General features: G+C 51.9%; 1 protein-coding gene across 2 annotated transcripts in view; it reads right to left on the bottom strand.

Moving 5' to 3' along the window:
* The window catches only part of ASB2 (ankyrin repeat and SOCS box containing 2), a 47,979-nt gene extending 30,500 nt beyond the window's left edge, over positions 1–17,479 (bottom strand). Inside the window, exons 1-2 of one of the 2 annotated variants that reach the window (XM_021099651.1) lie at positions 17,145–17,479; positions 3,114–3,390 (exon numbers count right to left, since the gene is read on the bottom strand). In XM_021099651.1, coding sequence (XP_020955310.1) covers positions 3,114–3,319 — 206 coding nt within the window. In that variant the 5' untranslated portion in view covers positions 3,320–3,390; positions 17,145–17,479. Of the gene's footprint in view, positions 1–3,113; positions 3,391–8,299; positions 8,557–17,144 lie in introns of those variants that run through there. The other variant, XM_021099652.1, reaches the window with a different exon arrangement.

A 19,526-nucleotide genomic window follows, 5' to 3' on the forward strand; every position in this document is an offset into this window, starting at 1 on the left:
GGAAAGAGGCCTTTGCAGAGTCCGCAGAGCTGGTTCCATGTCTGAACTTCAGGGCGGGACAGACCTTGGTTCCGTCCCTGGCGCTGCTGGGCGTGCGTCTTGCCAGACATACAGGAGACCCAGAGACACCCACTGGCCTGGCTTTTGTAAGGATCCAGTGAAGAGCTGTGGGCCAGACACGTGAAGGAGGAGGAGGAGGATGACAATGACACCAACAATCACATTAAAGGGATCTGCCTCCCCAGCAGGGCCCAACTCAGCCGCCTTTCAGAGAGGAAAGAGCAGAGCCGAACCTGGGAGGCATCAGGTCGCTTTAAGAGTGAGAAGAGGCAGGCTGAATCCTCTTTCCCCCATAACTGTGCCTGGATCTCAGCGAAGCCCCATGGCCTTGGAGAAGTCACTTCACTTCTCCCTACATGAGAGCTCTTTTCTCAGAGGCAGGATACATGTCTACGCCTCACGGAGAGCCTCTACCTCCATCACTCAGGGAAGGAGAGGTCAGGGCCTGGTTCTAATATTTTCAAGCGTCCTCCTGACTCCTGAGTGGGGCTCCCATGTGACGAGGCGGCCGCGGAAGCACTGGGACATGCTGGCTCACGCTGCAGCCTCGGTTAGAAGAAGGATGCTCTTCTCTCTATCTGACCCCCTCTGAAAAAGAGGAACCTGTGGTCTGATTTAGGCTGAACCAGCCAGAGCAGGAACCAGGGCCTCTAGAGCAGCAGCCACCACGTGTCCTTGGCTCTGGGTTTCTGTTTTTCAGTTGGGTTCCAAGATGCGGTGTCCTCGTGGGCAGCTCAGTCATCTGGAACCTTCACCCTCCTTCTAGCTGCCCAAGGAGGCTGCCTGCCTTCCCCTTTAGTGGGGACTCCTGAGTGATGGGCATCCCAGGCCTTTGCCCATCCTGCCTGGAAGAGGTGGTCCAGCCTCAGAAGGGCCAAAGTTCCTTGGGGAATACCCTGGTGATTTTGATCAGGGGACAGGGCCAAGATGCACTGTCACCCTTCATCCTTGTCAACTGGCTCTGGACATCAGAAAAAGTCTGTTTATTATTGCTGCTCTTGTTACTAATATTGTTTGAGGTTCAGAGAGGTTAATCGACTTGCCCAATGTCACACAGGGAATCAGCTGGCCTCTGGAGACAATGAGATTTGAGGCCTATGCCCCATGGTAACACCCCCACAACTCCTACCCCCATGCCGCCCACCCCCAAATACACACTTGTCTTGAACTCAGTGGTGAGCAAAAGCATATTTTAAATTTACGTATTTCTAAAAGCATTTTCAGATCCAGAGCCTAGTTAGCTCTCTGGCTCCCATCTCCTCTGAAGTAGGTGTCCTCTAGATCTGTGCTGTCAGGCTATAGCCACTGGCCACAGATGGCTAGTGAGCCCTTGAGATGTGGCTGGTCTGAATTGAGATGGGTCGTGGGTACCAAATACACACTGGATTCTAGAGACTCGAGATCAAAGAGGATGCGAACATCTCATTTGTAAGTCTTATGTTGATGACAGGTTGAAATGATTGTATTTTAGATATATATTCATGTTAACTCTTTCTCTATACTTTTTAATGTGACTTTTAGGAGATTCAAATTTGCATCTGTGGAACTGCAGTTGTGGCTCTTGTCAGATTTCTAGTGGTGCAACCTGGTGCTGCTCTAGATGGTTCTGCTCACAGGCTGATGAGGACATGCTGAGATGAGGGAGGCAGAACAGGAGGCAGGGTGGCTTTGCGAGCAAATGTCATTGGCTCCTCAGACATGTCTTGCCAGGGAGGCAGCCTAGATAGGGTTGGAAGCCCTGGCCAGAGTCAGAGCATCAGCTCCACTGCCTCCAAACATAAAGCCAGTGATACAAGACCAAGCCATGGGCTCTGGAACCAGAGCATTCCAAACTCTGCAACACCAGTCTCCTAGCTGTGTGACCTTGGACTAGTCAACTCAACCCCTGATTTCAGTTTCCTCATCTGTAAAATGGGCGTGTAGCATAGAGCCTTCTAGAAGGTCCTGAAAAGGATTAAATGAGGGAAAGTATGTACAGGACCTAAGGCAATGTGCACCTTCAGAGATCAGTAAGTTTCGATAACAAATGTAAGTCATTACATTGTTTCCAGGTCTTAAATATAGCGGTACATGTATCTTTTTGAATTATAGTCATAGAAACAACCTAAATGTCCATTGACGATGAAAGGATTAAGAAGATGTGGTACATATACCCAATGGAATATCCTCAACCATAAAAAGAACAAAATAACACCATTTTCAGCAACATGGATGCAAATATAGATTCTCATACTAAGTAAAGTAAGTTAGAAAGAGAAAGACAAATACCATATGATACCACTTATATGTGGAATCTAAAATATGGTACAAATAAACCTGTCTGCAGAACAGAAACAGACTCCCGGACATAGAGAATAGTCTTGTGGTTGCCAAGTGGAGGGAGGGGGGAGTGGGATGCACTGGGAGTTTGGGGTTAGTAGATGCAAACTATTGCACTTCAAATGGATAAGCAACAAGGTCTTATGGTACAGCACAGGGAATTATATCCAATTTCTTGGAACAGAACATGATAGAAGATATTCTGAAAAAAATGTTTATATATGTATGACTGGGTCACTATGCTGTATAGTAGAAATTGGCACAACACTATAAATCAACTATAATTTTAAAAAAGAAAAGAAAAGAATATTTTATTTAATCATTTATGTTGTCTTTTTAGAACTGCACCAGTGGCACATGGAAGTTCCCAGGCTAGGGGTTGAATCCAAGCTGCATCTGCGACCTACACCACAACTCAAGGCAACACCAGATCCTTAACCCACTGAGCAAAGCGAGGGGTCGAAGCTATGTCCTCATGGATACTAGTTAGTCTTGTTACCACCAAGCCACAATGAGAACTCCAAAAATAATATTTTTAAAAAGGAAATGCATACATACATATATACATATATATATATATATGTATATATATATACAGAGAGAGAGAGAGAAATTTTTTAAAAAGTCATTACATTGTTAAAATGTGTCTTAGAGGCCAGGATAATTTGGTCTTGGATAAACAGAGTTTGGAATCTGCACCTTGCCAATGCCCCAGATGGTCTCTGCTTGCTTACCTGGTCCAGGGGTAGAAGTGGGCAGGTTCGCGGTTGACACGTGTGGACACAGCAGCCTCAGTGGCGGTTGGGCCCCGAGTCTTGTCTGCCAGGCTCTGCTCAATGGCCATCTGGACCAGCTCATCCTCGCTCAGGCTGCTGTACAGGTTGTACTCCTCTTGTCCAATGGCAGGCTGGGTGCCCCGAGCACTGATCTGCGTGGCCATCCTCTTCCACCGCTCGCCTCAGCCTCCAGGAGACACTCAGTGGGCAGGAGCAAGCATCAAATCAGAACACTCTGTAAGGAGACCCAGGTCATCATGGTCACTAAGAGTTTTGCAAGGCAGCTATGTCGATGCACAGGGAGGCTGAGCTCCCCTCTGGCAACCACACAGTCATTTTTCATGCGTTCATTTGTCATAGGATCCACCCCATCACCCATCATCTACACATCCATCCATCCACTCTCCTGTTCATCATCCACCAGCCTATCTAACTTTTCACCCAGCCATCCACCCATCTGTCCAGTTATTCATCCTCCCATGCATCTACCCACCCAATCACTCAGCCATTCACCCTCCCATCTGTTCATTTGTCCAACCATCTAATCACCCATCCAACCATCCATCTTTCTATCCAGTCATCCGACCATCCATCCTTCTCTCCATTGTTCATCCTCTGATGTATCTGTCTGTCCACCACTCATCCATTTATCCATCCATCTACCTTTCATTTTTCCGTCACAGACAGCCTCTCTCTACATGTATGCATGCATCATTGACCGAGAGATAATCTACTGAGCATCTCTCTATGGCAGGCAGTCTTCTAAGCACTAGTGGTACAACATCGATCCAACAGACAGACTCTCTGCCCTGGCAGAGCTTCCACAGCTCTGTTTACATTCCTTCCTTCTCATTATCCAACAGCACCCTGTCCTTGCATTTCTCTCTTTCTCTCAACTGTGCTGGAGTTAAGAGTATTAAGGATGAAACACATGATCTAGTTAAAACCAATTGTTACAGTCATTGGCCATGTTCATTCCAGAGACTGTGCTGCCAAAATCAATCAATCAATCAATAACTGCCTTAAGGAGAAAAGGACTTTGGTTGAGTCAACTGCTTTTAGGCAATAAGGTAAAATCAGCTAAGCCTGGTTTTCGTTTTGACTGGCTGACATGCAGTGTGGCTGCAGGTCAGTGGTTCTTAGCCCTGGTGGAAGATGGGTCTTACAAAAAATATATCCAAAATACCAGTGCTGTAATTGGGTTTGCTTGAGAAATTTCACTTTCCCCTCCCCTCCTGGACACCAAATACCCCCCGCCCTTCTCTAAAGAGATTGGGCTCAGCCATGTACCTTGCTCTGACCAATGCATGTTGGTGGACATGATAAAGCAGCCACTTGACATGCCCTCGCGGAGTGGCATGTGCTCTTCTGCCTCGGCCAGGACTCCCCCCTGGAGACGCTGCCCTTTAGCTGAGCCCCACAGTGAACCCACCTAGGGCAGCCTTAGCCCAACCCCGTGGAGAACTCTATCCAGTGGGGCTGCAGCCTGGAGCTGAGTAGCTTGGTCTGGCCTGGCCTTGATCAGTCCTCCGACCTGTTTTTTTTTTTTTTTTTTTTTTTTTGTCTTTTTTTGTCTTTTGTCTTCTGTCTATTTAGGGTCGCACTCACGGCATATGGAGGTTTCCAGGCTAGGGGTTGAACCGGAGCTGTCACTGCCGGCTTACGCCACAGCCACAGAAACACAGGATCCAAGCTGCGTCTGCGACATACAGCATAGCTCATAGCAACACTGGATCCTTAACCCACTGAGCAAGGCCAGGGATTAAACCCGCATCCTCATGGATACTGGTGGGGTCCGTTAACCACTGAGCCACAACAGGAACTCCATAAATGCTTATCGAGGGACTTTTGTTATGCAGCATTCTTGTGACTCTACGTAACCAATACCCAAAAAGACTAGGCCAGGCACTTCACAAAGAGGATCTTTAAATGGCCAGTAACCAAATGGAATCCAGGTTAAGACCCCAATGCATCTGCTAATCCCAACTGGATGGATAAACCACGAGGTCCTACAGCACAGGGAACTATATTCAATATCCTAGGAGAAACCACAACAGAAAAGAATATGAAACGTTTTATATATATATATGTATTAGTATGTATAACTGAATCTCTTTGCTGTACAGTAGCAGTCAACACATCGTAAGTCAACTATACTTCAATAAAAGAAAAGAAAAAAAGACCTCAATACAATACCAATAAACACCCACCGGAATGGCTCAGTGAAAAAGATAGGAAATGCCTTAGTCTTCCTGGTGTCACTCCCAGCCACCTGCTTCTCTCCACCAGTTCTGACTGGTTCAGCCCTTGACGTCCTCCTGCTCAGCCCAGGCAACAGCCTTCCTGATGGTCTCTAAGGCAAGGACACGCTTTTCCCCGGCCCACCTGTGGTTCCCACCCCAGTCTCCTTGCTTATACTGTGCAAGACATAGCTCTCTCCTTTCCACATTTTAAAAACAGAGTTCCCTGGTGGCTCAGTGGGCTAAGGATCCGGCATTGTCACTGCTATGGCTCTGGTTGCTGCTGTGGCATGGGTTCCATCCCTGGCCTGGGAACTTCTACCTGCTGCAAGGGCAGCCTCCCTCCCCCCAAATAAAATAAAATAAAGGGGGGGAGAGAGAAAAAACTCCTTCTCATTCCTCAAGGCCCAGAGCAAGTGCTTCCTCTTCCAGGAAGCCTACAAGTTTCCTCCAAGATACATTCTGCTGCCACTAGAACTTCTCCTTCTGGGCTGTGGTCAGTAGTTCATGTGTGGTATTGACCCCAGGTTCTCTTCCCAAGGTCAGTGCCTTATGAGGGGGAAATGCCTGGTTCAAGTTTACTGTGTGGGTGGCTTTATGTCTCTGCTATTGTAGGGCTTGGTAAACACTCTTGATTGTCCACCCAACAGCCACGTCCCCCAACTTCTCTGACGGCAGAACCTGGCTTTGTTCAGGCAACGGTGTGCCTTCTTCCATGGATGAAGCAGGCTTCTTCCAAGACAACGGGGATGCTCTACTCGTCTTGGCCAGTGATTAGTTTAGGGATGGACATATAGCCTGGTTTGGGCCAAAGAGCCATAAAGGAAATTCTGCTAGGGTCTCCCAGGAAGGGCTTTCCTTTCCCTAATAAAAGAGAAAGCAGCAAAGAAAGTGACTCCTCGCCCACACCCCTGCTTTGTGCTCGGAGGACTTGATGCTTGGCGTGGTGGCAGCTACCTTGTAACTGTGAGGGCAGCGGTGTCAATTCAGTGAGTTTGACAGAGTAAATGACAGGTCTTCAGAGTCTCTCATTATCCTAATGAGCTGCTGAACCAAGGCTGGGTCTGCTCATCCTGGCCTGCTTGTTAGCAAAAGATTGACGATCTTTATGGGTTAAGCCAACGTTCCTTGGCTTTTCTGTTATATGGGGCCGAAATCATCTTAAAGCATAGTTCTTAGGCTTGGTCAAGAGTCTTGAAAAGAGGCCAAGGCCCTAGTCCCACCCCAGACCGTGCGCTCCAAGCCTTCAGGGCTGGCATCCGATCACTGCCATGTTCCCTGAGCATTTCAGTGCAAAGCCAGTGTTGAAAACCACAAGTGTCAGGCAGCTGCTCTGGGCTCCGTTCGTTGCATGTTATAGAATTTGGACACTGTTACGTTATCCAAATAGGGAGAGGGGAGGGATATTCTGACCTCAAAATCTTTTTGTGCCTGATATTTAGGGGGCCTTCATTATTGTTGTTGTTGTTTTCAATATCAATTTTGTTTATTGTGAAAAAAGCCCAAGAATGGATATCAAGAGACATGGGTTCATGTCCCAGCTCAGCCATGGGCATCTCTCTTTCTCTCACAGGCTCTCGTTTTTCCATCTGTTAAATGGTGAGATGGGCTAGAGCCTGCCCTCCTGCAGGGGGCACTGTGCAGCCAGGTGGCCCTTACCCCAGCTGGCCCAGGCTCTGCTTCCCACCCCTTCTCTTCTTCCCTGTGGCCAGGTTTGGGTAGATCCAGGGCAGTCTTCAAGGGCGTGGGGAGGGTCTCTGCCCAGGGAGGTGAGACCCCCTTGGCTTCTCCAGGGTCAGACTCCAGCTCTGCTCCCCAGTTATCACAGGGCAGAGGCTCGGAGTATGTGGCGCCACCCTGACTGTAAGTGCTAATGCCCAGGGCTTGGCCCAGAGTCATGGTGCCCCATCTGAGGGCATTTGTTCCAGGCCAGGAGCCAGGGTCTAAGAGTCAGAGGCCTGAGTTATAGTCTCCAAGTTGATCTTAAAGTGCTGTGTGACCTCGGCCACATCCCTGTCCCTCTCTGGGCTTCATTTTCCCATTGCAGAAGGGGAGTCTTGGCTGGAAGGTTTTTAAGGCCTCTGCCAGTTCTAAAGCTTCTATAGCTCCTTGAGATATTTGGTTTAGCTCTGCGTCAGTGAACCCCAAACTTCATCCCCGAGGGTCCCTTCTGGCCACTTCAGCAGGTCTGCCGTGTGTAGAGAGCTTAGCGTTGGTTACGGGGAAACAGGGAGCCAGGTGGGAGGGGTGGGATCTTGGGTCTGACTGTCAGGAACCCTAGATCTAGTTCCTGTTTTGCAACTTACTGGCTATGTGACCTTGGTCAAGTCACTTCCCCTTCCTGGGGCTCGGTTCCTTTATCAATAAAAATGAAAATAAGACAACCGACTCCATCATATTGCAGGAGCAATGGGTGTGCTGGGCAAGTGCGGGCAGCTTGGGAGGGTCCCCACCAGGCCCTCACCCCAAGGCAGCCATTGACCCCCAGCCTGGTTTGGGCTGCTCAGCAGTTCTGGGCAGCACCCAACCCCAGCCAGCACTCCCTTCCCAACCAGATTCCTAGGGAGGTGGGGCAGTGGCAGGGTGGTCCCTGGAACCACCATCTCCCGACTCACTAGCACCCCCGCCCCTCCCCCGCCACGGGAGGAACAATATCCAGAGACTTTCCCTTTTGCCACTTATTTCATGGCATTGCCCTGACAACGGTCCTCAAAGCTAAGAACGTTTCTCTGTTGTTGTTAACTTATTAATTCTTCTGCCTCCTCACTCTTCCCAAAAGGACTTGAGGCTCCTGTGTGATTGATCCCATATGATAGATGAGGCAGGAAAGGTTCAGAAAGGGGAAGGGAAGAATTGCATGAGGACAGACAGCTGAAAGCAGGGACGGGGGCCCCATCTTCCTACCTCAAATCCAATGCTCCCTCTGCGAGTTCCAGGAATGCCCATCCAAGCACGTGGCACCCACGAGGGTTCTGAGCAGGCAGGGGGAATACTGCATCCCCATCCGGCTGGGCACTTGTGCAGTGGGCACCACATCAGGGGGAGGTTCCCACGGATGGGGTTTGACCTTGAAGGGACCTTGAGGGAGAAGAACTCCCCCACCCCCACTGTGGGGTCGACACCTCTTGCTTTTTCCACGGACACCTTCAGCTTTGAGGGGCCTCGAGTAAGTTCCCCCATCTTTAGCATCCTTGTGTACAAAGCAGAGACACTGCTTGGTACTATTATTATAGAAATGGTGACGGAATCAGGAGGCACAAGCGCGGACAGGCCTGACGCTGGGCCTGGCTGGTGGCAAGGAAGCGGGTGATGCCAGGCTGCTCCCGCATCACTTGGCCTGTGAAATCACTGGCTGGTGCTGCTGCCGCGGACACCGGGGGTATCTTCCAGAGCAGGGGGGCTGCTCAGCCTTAGCCTGAAGGGGCAGTGAGGAAGCAGCCAGTGGGGTCAGCTTCGCTGGGTTCACATCACAGCTGTGCTGATTATTAGCCTTGTGGCCTCTTAGAATCTCAATTTGTCTGCCTACAAAATGGACATAATAAGAGTACCTAATTCATGGGAGAGTGAGGGCAGGGGTGGGGGGAGGTGAGGTCCTGGGTGATGCGGTGCCCTTGTTTGTCCTGTTTCCCATCATTTTTCTGCTGCCCAGCTTGATTTCTGAGGCCTTAGCCTGGAGGCTGGGCTACCTTCTGGGCCCGAGTCCTGGAGAGAGGCCAGCAGTCTCAAGGGACCTTCTGGGAGGCCAATAATGATTTTTTAAAAATAGCCTTTTCCCAGGGAAAGCAGAACGCAGGGGCCCTGCCAGGCAGGCCAGGGGCCTGTGGAGAAAGCAGTGTTCAAGGGTGGCAGATTCAAGGTCAGCTTGGAATAGGAGAGACTGGGGCCACCTCTGAGCCTTCCAGGGGCTCCTCTTTTACCTCCTTTGCAGAGTCCCAAACACTGGCTCCAGGGAGCCCCCACTCCCCCAGACGGCACCTGTAAGGTAGGGATAAAGTGGCTATGACAGGGGTCCTTGAGTTAACAGTATAGCCCTCAGAACAGGACCTGTTCCATCCATAGCCCATGTGCTACTAAGCTGGGCCTCAGTTTCTACACCTGTGAAATGGGTATAACAGCAAGGGCCTTTGAAGGCTGCGATGAGCATTAAATAATGGCATTTGAAAAGTGGTCCTTCTTCCCCCCAGTTCCTTCCCCTCCCCACAAATCTAGGCTCCCCAACAGCCAGGGTCTGCCCGCAGCTGGCAGTGGGGCCGGGCTTCCCTGGATGGGGTGGGGTCTTGGGCTGCTTGCAGGGCTGCACACAGAAGGTGGTTTCCTGGATGTCTTATCAGAACCTGGGGAGTGGGGGGCTTGTCTGGGAGGGTTGGGGGCTAGGAGAGGCCTGGCCATCATCCTCCAGGGCATCAAACCCCCCTTGGCCCCTCAGTGAGTCAGAAGTGAGAGCCAGACAAGCCGCTTTCCATCCCTCCTGGCCTCGTTATCTGGCTAGCCAGCCTTCCAGACCCACTTCATGCAGCTCCTCCACCAGGAAACCTCCCTGATTTGACAGCCGAGGCATCCTGGGCTGCCTCCAAGGGCACCCCTCACAGTCTAGCGCTCTAACTGCCTGCTGTGGGCCTGTGTCCCTGGAGAGTCCAGAAACTTCCACAGAGCGGGACTGTGTCACATCCATGCCATAACCTCTGGACAGAAGCCAAGGCCAGGTACACAGTAGGTGTTTAATAAATGGATGGGCATGTGAATGAAATGGGTCAAAGCGTGGAAGCACAGCTATTATGAGAAGATACTGGGCACAGCAGACGGCGCGGCCACAGGGCTCTGATGGCCTGGGTTCAAACCCGGCTCTGCCCCCAGCGGGCCTGTGATGGGAGCAGGTTACTCCCACCCCTCTGCCTCACTGTGCCCCTCTGTAAAAAGGAGATAATAACAGCAGCTGGCCCACAGAGGTGACAACACAGAGGTCACGTACATGAAGGGACATAAGAGGTACGAGGTGATATACGTAAACGCGGGGCAGGGCACCCGGCATGCGGCCAGCGACCCGGGAAAATCTGCTAACATTAGTCCAGGGCTGCTGATATGCTGCAGTTCTCTGCTCTGACCCGGTCCTGCTGAGACCCTGTCACCCAAGCGTATTCCCAGCTGGCAGTTTCCAAGGAGGCTTGGCCTGAGGGGTCTGGATTCTCCATTTAGAAAGAGGGAGAGTTTGGAGTTCCCGTCGTGGCTCAGTGGTTAATGAATCCGACCAGGAACCATGAGGTTGTGGGTTCGATCCCTGCCCTTGCTCCGTGGGTTAAGGATCCAGCGTTGCCATGAGCTGTGGTGTAGGTTGCAGATTCAGCTTGGATCTGGTGTGGCTGTGGCTGTGGTGTAGGCTGGTGGCTACAGCTCTGATTAGACCACTAGCCTGGGAACCTCCATATGCCGCAGGAGAAGCCCTAGAAAAGGCAAAAAGAAATAAATAAATAAAATAAAAATAGAAAGAGGGAGAGTGAGCGTTCCTGCCGGCACAGAGGGCTAAGAAGCCACCTGCAGGAGTTCCCATCGTGGCTCAGTGGTAATGAACCTGACCTGCATCCATGAGGATTTGGGTTCAATCCCTGGCCTTGCTCAGTGGGTTAAGGATCCAGTGTTGCTATGAGCTATGGTGTAGGTCGCGGATGCGGCTCGGACTCATCGTTGCTGTGGCTGTGGGGCAGGCTGGCAGCTGCAGCTCTGACTTGACCCCTAGCCTCCTGGGAACTTCCATATGCCGCAGGTGTGGCCCTGAAAAGACAAAAAAAAAAAAAAAAAAGAATCCAACTGCAGAGGCTCAGGTGGCTGCGGAGTTGGAAGTTCGCTCCCCACCCCACACTGCGGGTTAAAGGATATAGCATTGCTGCACCTGCAGTTCAGGTCAGATTCCATCTGCCGCTGCAGCTCAGATTCAATCCCTGGCCCAGGAACTCCCATATGCCATGGATGCGGCCATTAAAAAAAAAAAAAAAAAGTATTTAAAAAATGAAAAGCATAAAAAAGAGCAAGAGTGAGCGCCACAGGGAGTTGCTTTCCCCCCAAGCTGTGGTCAGGAAGGAAGGCTAGGCCATCAGCCCCTGGGCTGTCCCCGGCAGCCCCAGGGGACCCCGCTGAGCCTGCCCAGAGGTCAGCAATGGGGTCAGAGCTCGGGACGGAGGGAGATCCCCACACCCTCCCCAGTCCCAGCCCGGTGCAGGAAGGTCATGGCCTCCACTTCCAAATCCCCGCTCCCAGAACCCCCTGCTGCCACCTCCTTCCTGCTGGCACCACCTGCTGTCCTAGGAGCCATGGAAAGACCCACAGCCTGTCCCACTCCTCCAAACCCCGAGTTTGAATTCATGTGCAAGATGACTGCCTACAAATGACAATAGGGGACATGTAGGGTGCACTTAGTTCGTGGAAAAGTGATGACAAAGACTAAGTGCTGGATGAGTATTTCAGGCAGGGCCCACTTGCATGCTTTAGGTATGAGTGTGGACTCCTCAGTTTCCCTCTTGTGCAAAGCACTGTGGCTCAGACCCTGCACCAAGCACGGGGAGAACCACAGCCTTAATGCCTCCCCTCGCAGCTAATTTATGCTCTCACGGACGTTGTTCCGTGTGAGCCACGTGGTAGATGAGGGTGTTGTTCCCATTCTATGGATGAGGAAACTGAGGCACATCAGGGAGAAACCGACGAGGAAGAGACCAGAGGCTACATCTTTGACTTTACACTCAGCCCTCCTCCCCTGTGACCAACAGCCTCCAGTTATTTCGTGAGGTTTGAATAAAGGCCCAAGTTAAACTGAAGACTATGTTTATATATATACTGAAAAAAGACTATATGTGTGCATAAATATATGCGTATATACATACATACCTTATATGTGTATATAATTATCTATTTATATGTGTATACATACATGCATAACATACGTATATAATTAATTATCTCTATCTGTCTACCCATCTACTTATGTATCCCAGGGCCATGACCCTTAGCCCGGGGCAATTCTAAACATTAGCTGCTTGGCCAGCCTGGGGCGGCAAGCGGCAGTGAGGAACTGGCCTGGGCTATTCCCTGGTCCCCCAGGGTCCTCATAAGTTATATCAAAGCTTATCTTTTTAATCGGCTGCTCCCCCAGGATCCAGAAGGGTCCTAAGAAACCTGAGGAAACACCTGCAGCTGGAGGGCTCGTGGCTGTAAAACCTTAAAGCCTTCTCTCCCCTTCTTGAGTCCTATGCTTCAAAACCTAACGCATAGGAAGGGATGCTGCTCGCACTGCTGTTTGTAAACTAGATAAACAACAAGGCCCTTCTCCAGAGCACAGCGGACAGTATTCAATATCCTATAATAACCTATAATGGAAAAATATCTGACAAAGACTATGCCTATATAAATCACTTGGCTGTAGCCTTTGAACGAAATATTGTAAATCAGCTATATTTCAAACAAAAAACAAAAAACAAACAAAAAAGGCCGATGCTGTGGGTGCCTGCACAGCTTCCGGCCAGTTTCATGCACGGCACCATTTGACCTTCTCAAAATCCCCAGAGTGAGGGGAGGAGTCTCCCCATTGCACAGATGGAGAGCCTGAGGCCCAGATTGTAAGCAGCACAGAGTCTGCCGCCCCTCTTTTCACCAGACCCTCTGACCCTGCATACTTAGGGCAGTGGCCAGGGGCTAGTTCCTTGGAAATCTCTGCTCTGGCTGAGCTGTGAGCTGGCTGTGGGGGAGGGGGAGGGGAATCCAGGCCACCTGCGTGGCCCTCAGAGGGGCCCCGTGTCAAAGCCGCAGGGTGGGCCTTTGCAATTGGCAGTGCCGACAAGCCTCTGACAGCTGGTGTCCAGGACCTCACAGCTGCTGGGATCCGAGCCTTTTATCCAGGATCCAAAGCTAAAAGCCCTTCCCAGCTCTGCTAATCCCAGAAGCTTTGATGCCGCTTACCGGCTCCTGGCTTCCCTCGGGTGCTAGGACTTCAGGTTTCTGAGGTTGGGCCAAGGTTGCTAGAGGTTAAGGAGGGGATCAGACCACAGCCCAGGATGGGAAGCTGAGGCCCAGCGACGGGGCATGATGGGCACAGGGTCACCCAGGTAGGAGCGGACAGCCAGCAATTTGAACCTGTCCAGAGCTGGTTCTGCCCCCACCCCCTCAGTGCCCATTGTATGCCAGGGAGACCAAGAGCCCATCCGAAATGAACTGAGCAGCGCTTGCTAACCCAAGTCAGAATAAATCTCTCACCAGTGGCCTGGACTCCAATGGCAAGTCTTGTGCAGTTATTTATTTATGGTGTACGCTGAGGAAGTTACCCCCAAACAGGAGGAGAGAGAATGTGAGAGGAGAGAGCAAGGAAGAAAGTACAAGGGGGAAAAACCCTCTTTCATGTTTTTTGGTGGAAAATCTTCCGTTTTCCGGAGTTCCCCTTGTGGCGCGGTGGTTAACAAATCCGACTAGGAACCATGAGGTTGCGGGTTCAATCCCTGACCTCGTTCAGTGGGTTAAGGATCCGGTGTTGCCGTGAGCTGTGGTATAGGCTGGTGGCTACAGCTCCGATTCGACCCCTAGCCTGGGAACCTCCATATGCTGCAGGAGCAGCCCTAGAAAAGGCAAAAAGATTAAAAAAAAAAAAAAATCTGTTTTCCGAGGAGAAGCATAAATTCCACACGGGCCCAAAGGCCCGCAGTCAGAGGGGGTGCCATGAACACCAGCTAAGAAAAGCATCCATGAAAGCCAAGTTTCCATTTCATCTCTTTGGGCCTCGTGCTATTGACCTCCAGGCCCGTGGGTCACCTTCACCTCTGCCTCCCAGGCAGAGGGCCCGTCTGTCACCTCTTGGACCGGCAGGGGTCCGCCCCTCTCTCAGACCCCAGGCCAGCCCCCTCCCAAGCCCTCTTCACCATCTCCCTCTGCAACCAGCCCACCTGGCCGGGCACATCCAGGTCTGGACACAGGACTCTAGGCCCCGGCCCCATTTTCTGCCAAGGGCTCAGCCAAGGCCAGGCTTTGCTGCCTGTGCCAGGCACCTGGGCTGGGGGCAAAGAAGGGCCAGCCTTGCAGGGCCAGGTCTGAACCTCTGACAGCTGCGGCCCCGCCTCTCTGCAGCCCAAGGGTGGCCTTGCCCAGCCCTGTTCTGGGCACCTGGAGGACACGGACCCTCCCTCATCCTGGTCCCTGGCTGACAGAAGGTTCTGGAAGCTCTAACTCCAGACCTCAGAGTAGGAAGTCTCGGGTGGGGCGAGGGTGCCCGCCTAACCACACACAGGGCTTTCAGTCAACATCACACCCAGACCAGCTAGGGCCTTTCTCCTTTTCTGTTTTTGTTGGGTTTGCTCTCCTGCCTTTATTTAAATCTTTTCCTTCTCCTCGATCTACTTTCCTCCCTTTTCCATTCTTCCCTCTGTGTCATTTTCTTTAAAAAAATTCAGGCAGGTTAAGAATCGCTGACTGGAGTTCCCATCATAGCACAGCAGAAATGAATCCGACTAGGAATCATGAGGCAGCGGATTTGATCCCTGGCCTCATTCAGTGGGTTAAGGATCCGGCGTTGCCGTGAGCTGTGGTGTAGGTCGCAGATGCGGCTCGGATCCGGCAGCTACAGCTCCAATTCGACCCCTAGCCTGGGAACCTCCATATGCCGCAGGTACAGCCCTAAAAAGACAAAAAAAAAAAAAAAAGAATCACCCGACTTCTACATCACCACCGCCTCCCCAAAATATTTCCCTCAAGCACAAAGCTTTTAAAGATTCTTCATGTACCCTCTCAGGTGTTAGTCTGTCCAAAAGAAGGTGCTGAGGGGGGCAGACTAAAGATGCAAACAAGTCCTGGGACAGCCACCTCCTCCAGGCAGCCTGACCCATAAGTGGAAGGACACAGGGCGGGTCCAGAGATATCTGTGCACCTCCTTTGGGAAGACTGTCTTGGATGCAGCCTGTCCACAATATACGGCACCATATGATGTCTGGACGGTCCCAGGACGGGTCTGTTTACCACAGTGCCACTCCCCTGGGAGGCCCCAGAGACCAGAGCTTAGACTATGGGCCCTGGAAGCCAGCAAGCCGAGAGGCCAGGATTTGTTTCCCGACTCCAAGACATGCTAGCTGTCCAGCTTTAGCCGAGACCCTTACTTAAGCTCTCGGGACCTCAGTTTCCACATCTGGAAAATGGGAGGAATGATCAGCTCTAACTTTCGATGCCCAGGAGGTCAGTGAGAGGAACCGCACAAGCCCTGGGCCCAGGGCCTGGCTCATAGTAAATGCTCACGGATATCAACCATGCTATTCATTGTAAGATCACCATGGGTAGATCACAGCTGCCCACAGCAAAGAGGAAGCAGAGGGTGCCCCCCCACCCCCGCCCCTGCCGCTGCCTCGCCTGCCATGACGCACTCAAGGCCTGGCCTGTTTGTGCAAGACTGGGTGATGCAAACCAGAAGGATGCCAGGTGGAGGCGCCACCAGCTCCTGGAGGAGGCTGTGCTGTAAACAGGCCTGTCACCAGCTGTCAGGACCCGTCCAACTGTTCTGGAAGTGACTGCAGCTGTCCCCGGGCGGCCTCCCTGCACGCAGCCCCGGGGCTCCCCTGCGGCTGGTGGGCTGGCCCCGCAGGCTCTGCCTGGACCCCTGTGAACTCCCTCAGCCCCCTGCCTCACGCACGAGCCAGCTGTCCCTTCTGTGAGGGGAACTCTTCCATCCTTGGCCTCTGCCCAGACTCAGGTCTTAACCCCTCACCTGTCCTCCCTAAAGGTCGCTGCCTCCTTGCCTCCTCATTCCAGGCCATTGCTGGGCTTCCTGAGGAGCTGCCTGAATCCCGCCAGCCCCTCCTCTGCTCAAAAGCAATCGGAAAATGCTTCATCTTCTTCTTCTTGCCTGGCCTGGTGGGAGCTGCATCCCCTCCTCTAGCCCCCCAGCTTCCCCTCCCAGGGTCCCCCCCACTTCTCACCTCATGACCCTTTGCTGGAGCCACCCTGCACTGCTCAGCATCACCCCAGATCCGCCCTGGCTTGCCTGCCTTTGCCTGAGCCGCCCCTCCACCTGGAGGTCCCTTGCCCCTCCGCCCACCTGATAACATCCATCCATACTTTCAAAAGGCAATCAACTCCTTGAATATGTCCGATGCTTACACACACACACACACACACACACACACACACACACACAAGCACCCACGAGGTATTCCTGCATCTCTGCCTTCCCACAAAACATTTCTCATTCTTTACACAGTGTCATAGTTTTTGACAGTATCATAGTTTTCGATTCCCTCTTGCCAACCTCAAGTCATTGCAGGTACAGCCCATGGCGGCCAAAGTTGCTCTCCCCTCCCCCCACTACTGCCCACACGGAGGCCCCATAAATGACGCATGGAATTGACGCCCCCAAGAATGAGAATGTCTATTCACTCAACCTAAAAGCATTTCTGAAAGTCGTTTGTCTGACACAGACATTGCCCAAGGCCTATGGAACCAACAATAGCCTCATTGATACCCCTTTTGCATTTCCATTTTTAGACGTGCACAGCCGAGTGGTATTCTGAGCAAGACTCCTCCAGAAGATTGGGTAAGTACTTGCAAACAGCAGATTTTATGTCCCCCAGATCCCAAGGCAAAGTCACCAGCCTGCTTCATAACTCAGGAGGATAGAAGAGAGGCAGATGCGAGATCATGGCTTGCCCCTTAAGAAGGTACAAGTAGGCACCACAGCAGTTAAGTCCCAGCCAGCCAAGCAATCTTTCTCTATAAGAAGGTTGAAAGCATGCATTACCTGTTAGGCTCTGAAACAAGGGTACAGTTCAGGGATAAGAAAAAAGATTTTTCTGGAGAGTGTCTTAATTCAGAACATGCTGCCTGAGTTTTCCTTCTGCCCTGGCCCTGGGCTTCTGGCTGCTCTGCCAGGCAATTCCAAAACACTCTCCTTTGAAGCAGGGAGTTTATTTCGGGCCCACCGCATGACCAGCGATGGCAAGCCAAACTATAAGATGTTCTGAATCTCAGATTTCCTGTTTAAAGCTTGCACCGAGGGAGCGGCGATGCTGGTCCCTCCCAGGCACATCAATTGCGGACTTGACTTCAGACAGCATCTCGGAGCTTTGGCCCTCCCGTGACGTCATCAGTTGTGATCCTTGACATGGAGGCCATATATGGGTATGTTTCTGGATCTCCCCAGGAGGGAGCGAGAGAGGAGAGAGATGCAGAGGGTGAGAGAAGGAGGGACACAGAGCTGGCAGATAAAGACCCAAGAGCAGGGGAGGAAGCAGGCGTGGGAGAGAGGAGGAGGGAAGGGAATGGAGAGAAAAGAGGAAAAGTGGGAAGAGAGAAAGGAAGGGAGGCAGGGAAGCTGGGAGGGAGCCGAGAAGGAGGGAGACAGAGCAGGACAGCAGGGAGGAAAATGGGCTGAATGAGAGGGACGCGGGGACGAAAGGATTTGGCGTAAGGGCCTTTGCAGACATCGCTGAGCCTGGAGCAGGTGGCGGAGTCTTGTGTGGGATGTATAGGAATCCAGCTGCTGGATGCTGTGAGGTGGGGCTGGAGCTACAACAGGCAGGGCCACAAACAAACAAATAAGCACGTGGGCAAGCCCTGGCAGAGGCCCGCTGCAGAAGCCAGGGAAGAAGGTTCTGGAACTCATGAAGTGCAGAAAATGTCAGCCTCGGGTGGCAAAGACAACACACATACCGCCACACGCACTGAGCACGTGGGAAGACAGGTGCCTACAGGCCCTCATCTGTGTTCAGATCTCAGGCTAGAGAGTCAGGGGCGGTGGGGGGTGGGGGGTGGGGTGGGGGTGGCCTGGAAATGCCACTTGGTCTATGCCTCTAAATGGGGAATCATTTTTTTTAAAGTTTTATTGAAGTAAAGTTAATTTACAAGGCTGTGGTCATTCCTGCTGTACAACAAAGTGACCCAGTCCTACTTGCACACATTAAATGGGAGAACATTTTAAAGGCCCCTTCGCCTTGCAGGATGTTGGATTTGCGACCCCTCATAATTTCCTATCGACACAAACTCAGGAGAGCTTCTGGATGCCCTTAGGCTCACTTTGCAAGTCCCTTCTGGAAATAAATCTCAGTGAGTTTTATCTCTGTGGTCGGGTCAGGGTTCTGGAGGTCTGACCCAGGGTGGAGGACAGGAGGACACAGTCCCAGGCTGTCCTCCAGCTACTCACATCGCCCCCACAGGGACAGTCCTCCAGGCCCCTGTGGCTGGTGGCCGCACAAGCTCTGCTCCGGCTTAGCCCCTCCCAGACCATGGGCTGTGAAGGGTTGGGCTGTCCAGGGCTCTTAAAGTTCAGGGACTTTTCTCAACAGGAAGACGTTCTAGCAAACTCAATGGAGTGTCTCTGGGGTCTTGCTCCTTCCTTGGAATCCCTGCCAGACGTGGGCCACAGGTTCCTCTGCTTCCCTGGTGTCACAGACCCTAGATTTGATAGAGATGGAGTAGACACAGGTAGTCACAGAAGTCCCAGTAAAGGACCCCAGATAACGTGGGAAACCTAGGGGACACTGGGAGATGGCTGTAAGGAAATAAATTGCTCAAAAAAGCCATCAGCACAAGGCAGGTTTGCCTCATCAGTGGAGCCTTGAGAATTGCCTCAGGTGGTTGGGTGGGGATGGGAAGGGGCCCGCGTTCAGGTTCAGACCAAGGGCAGGAGTTTGAGGACCGCCCTTCTGCTCATTTGAATACACACCTTACCAGGTGCCAAGGAGGAGCTGCTACTCCCAGAAAGGAAGAGGGGGGCTTTGCCCACCCCCACTCCCCTTGGCTGATAAAACTGTAGCCCCCCCCACCAGATCCTCGGGGCAGAGCTTCTGTGCCTGCCCGCTTGCATCTCTCACAAGCATCCTATCCTAATAAATCTATTTCTGGCCCATCACTTTGTCTCTCACTGAATTCCTTTGCACAGAGGCGTGAAGAACCTCAGTGAGTCCAGATGCAGGGTGAGTGATTCTAATTTAAAACCCTGGGTTCGAGTCTCAATCTGGATTTAGGCTAGGTTCGAGTCCTGGCACATGGGTTCAAGTGCCAGTCGGGGTTCTGGCTGGGTTCAGGATGTTAATGCCATCAGTTTCAGATTTGGCCCAAGAAGGGTGGGCCATGGGCAGGCACAGGGGCCCCTCTCAGGTGGTCATCTGCCTCACCTCTCCCT

This window comes from Sus scrofa, chromosome 7 (genome assembly GCF_000003025.6).
Source record: "Sus scrofa isolate TJ Tabasco breed Duroc chromosome 7, Sscrofa11.1, whole genome shotgun sequence".
NCBI classification, from domain to species: domain Eukaryota; kingdom Metazoa; phylum Chordata; class Mammalia; order Artiodactyla; family Suidae; genus Sus; species Sus scrofa.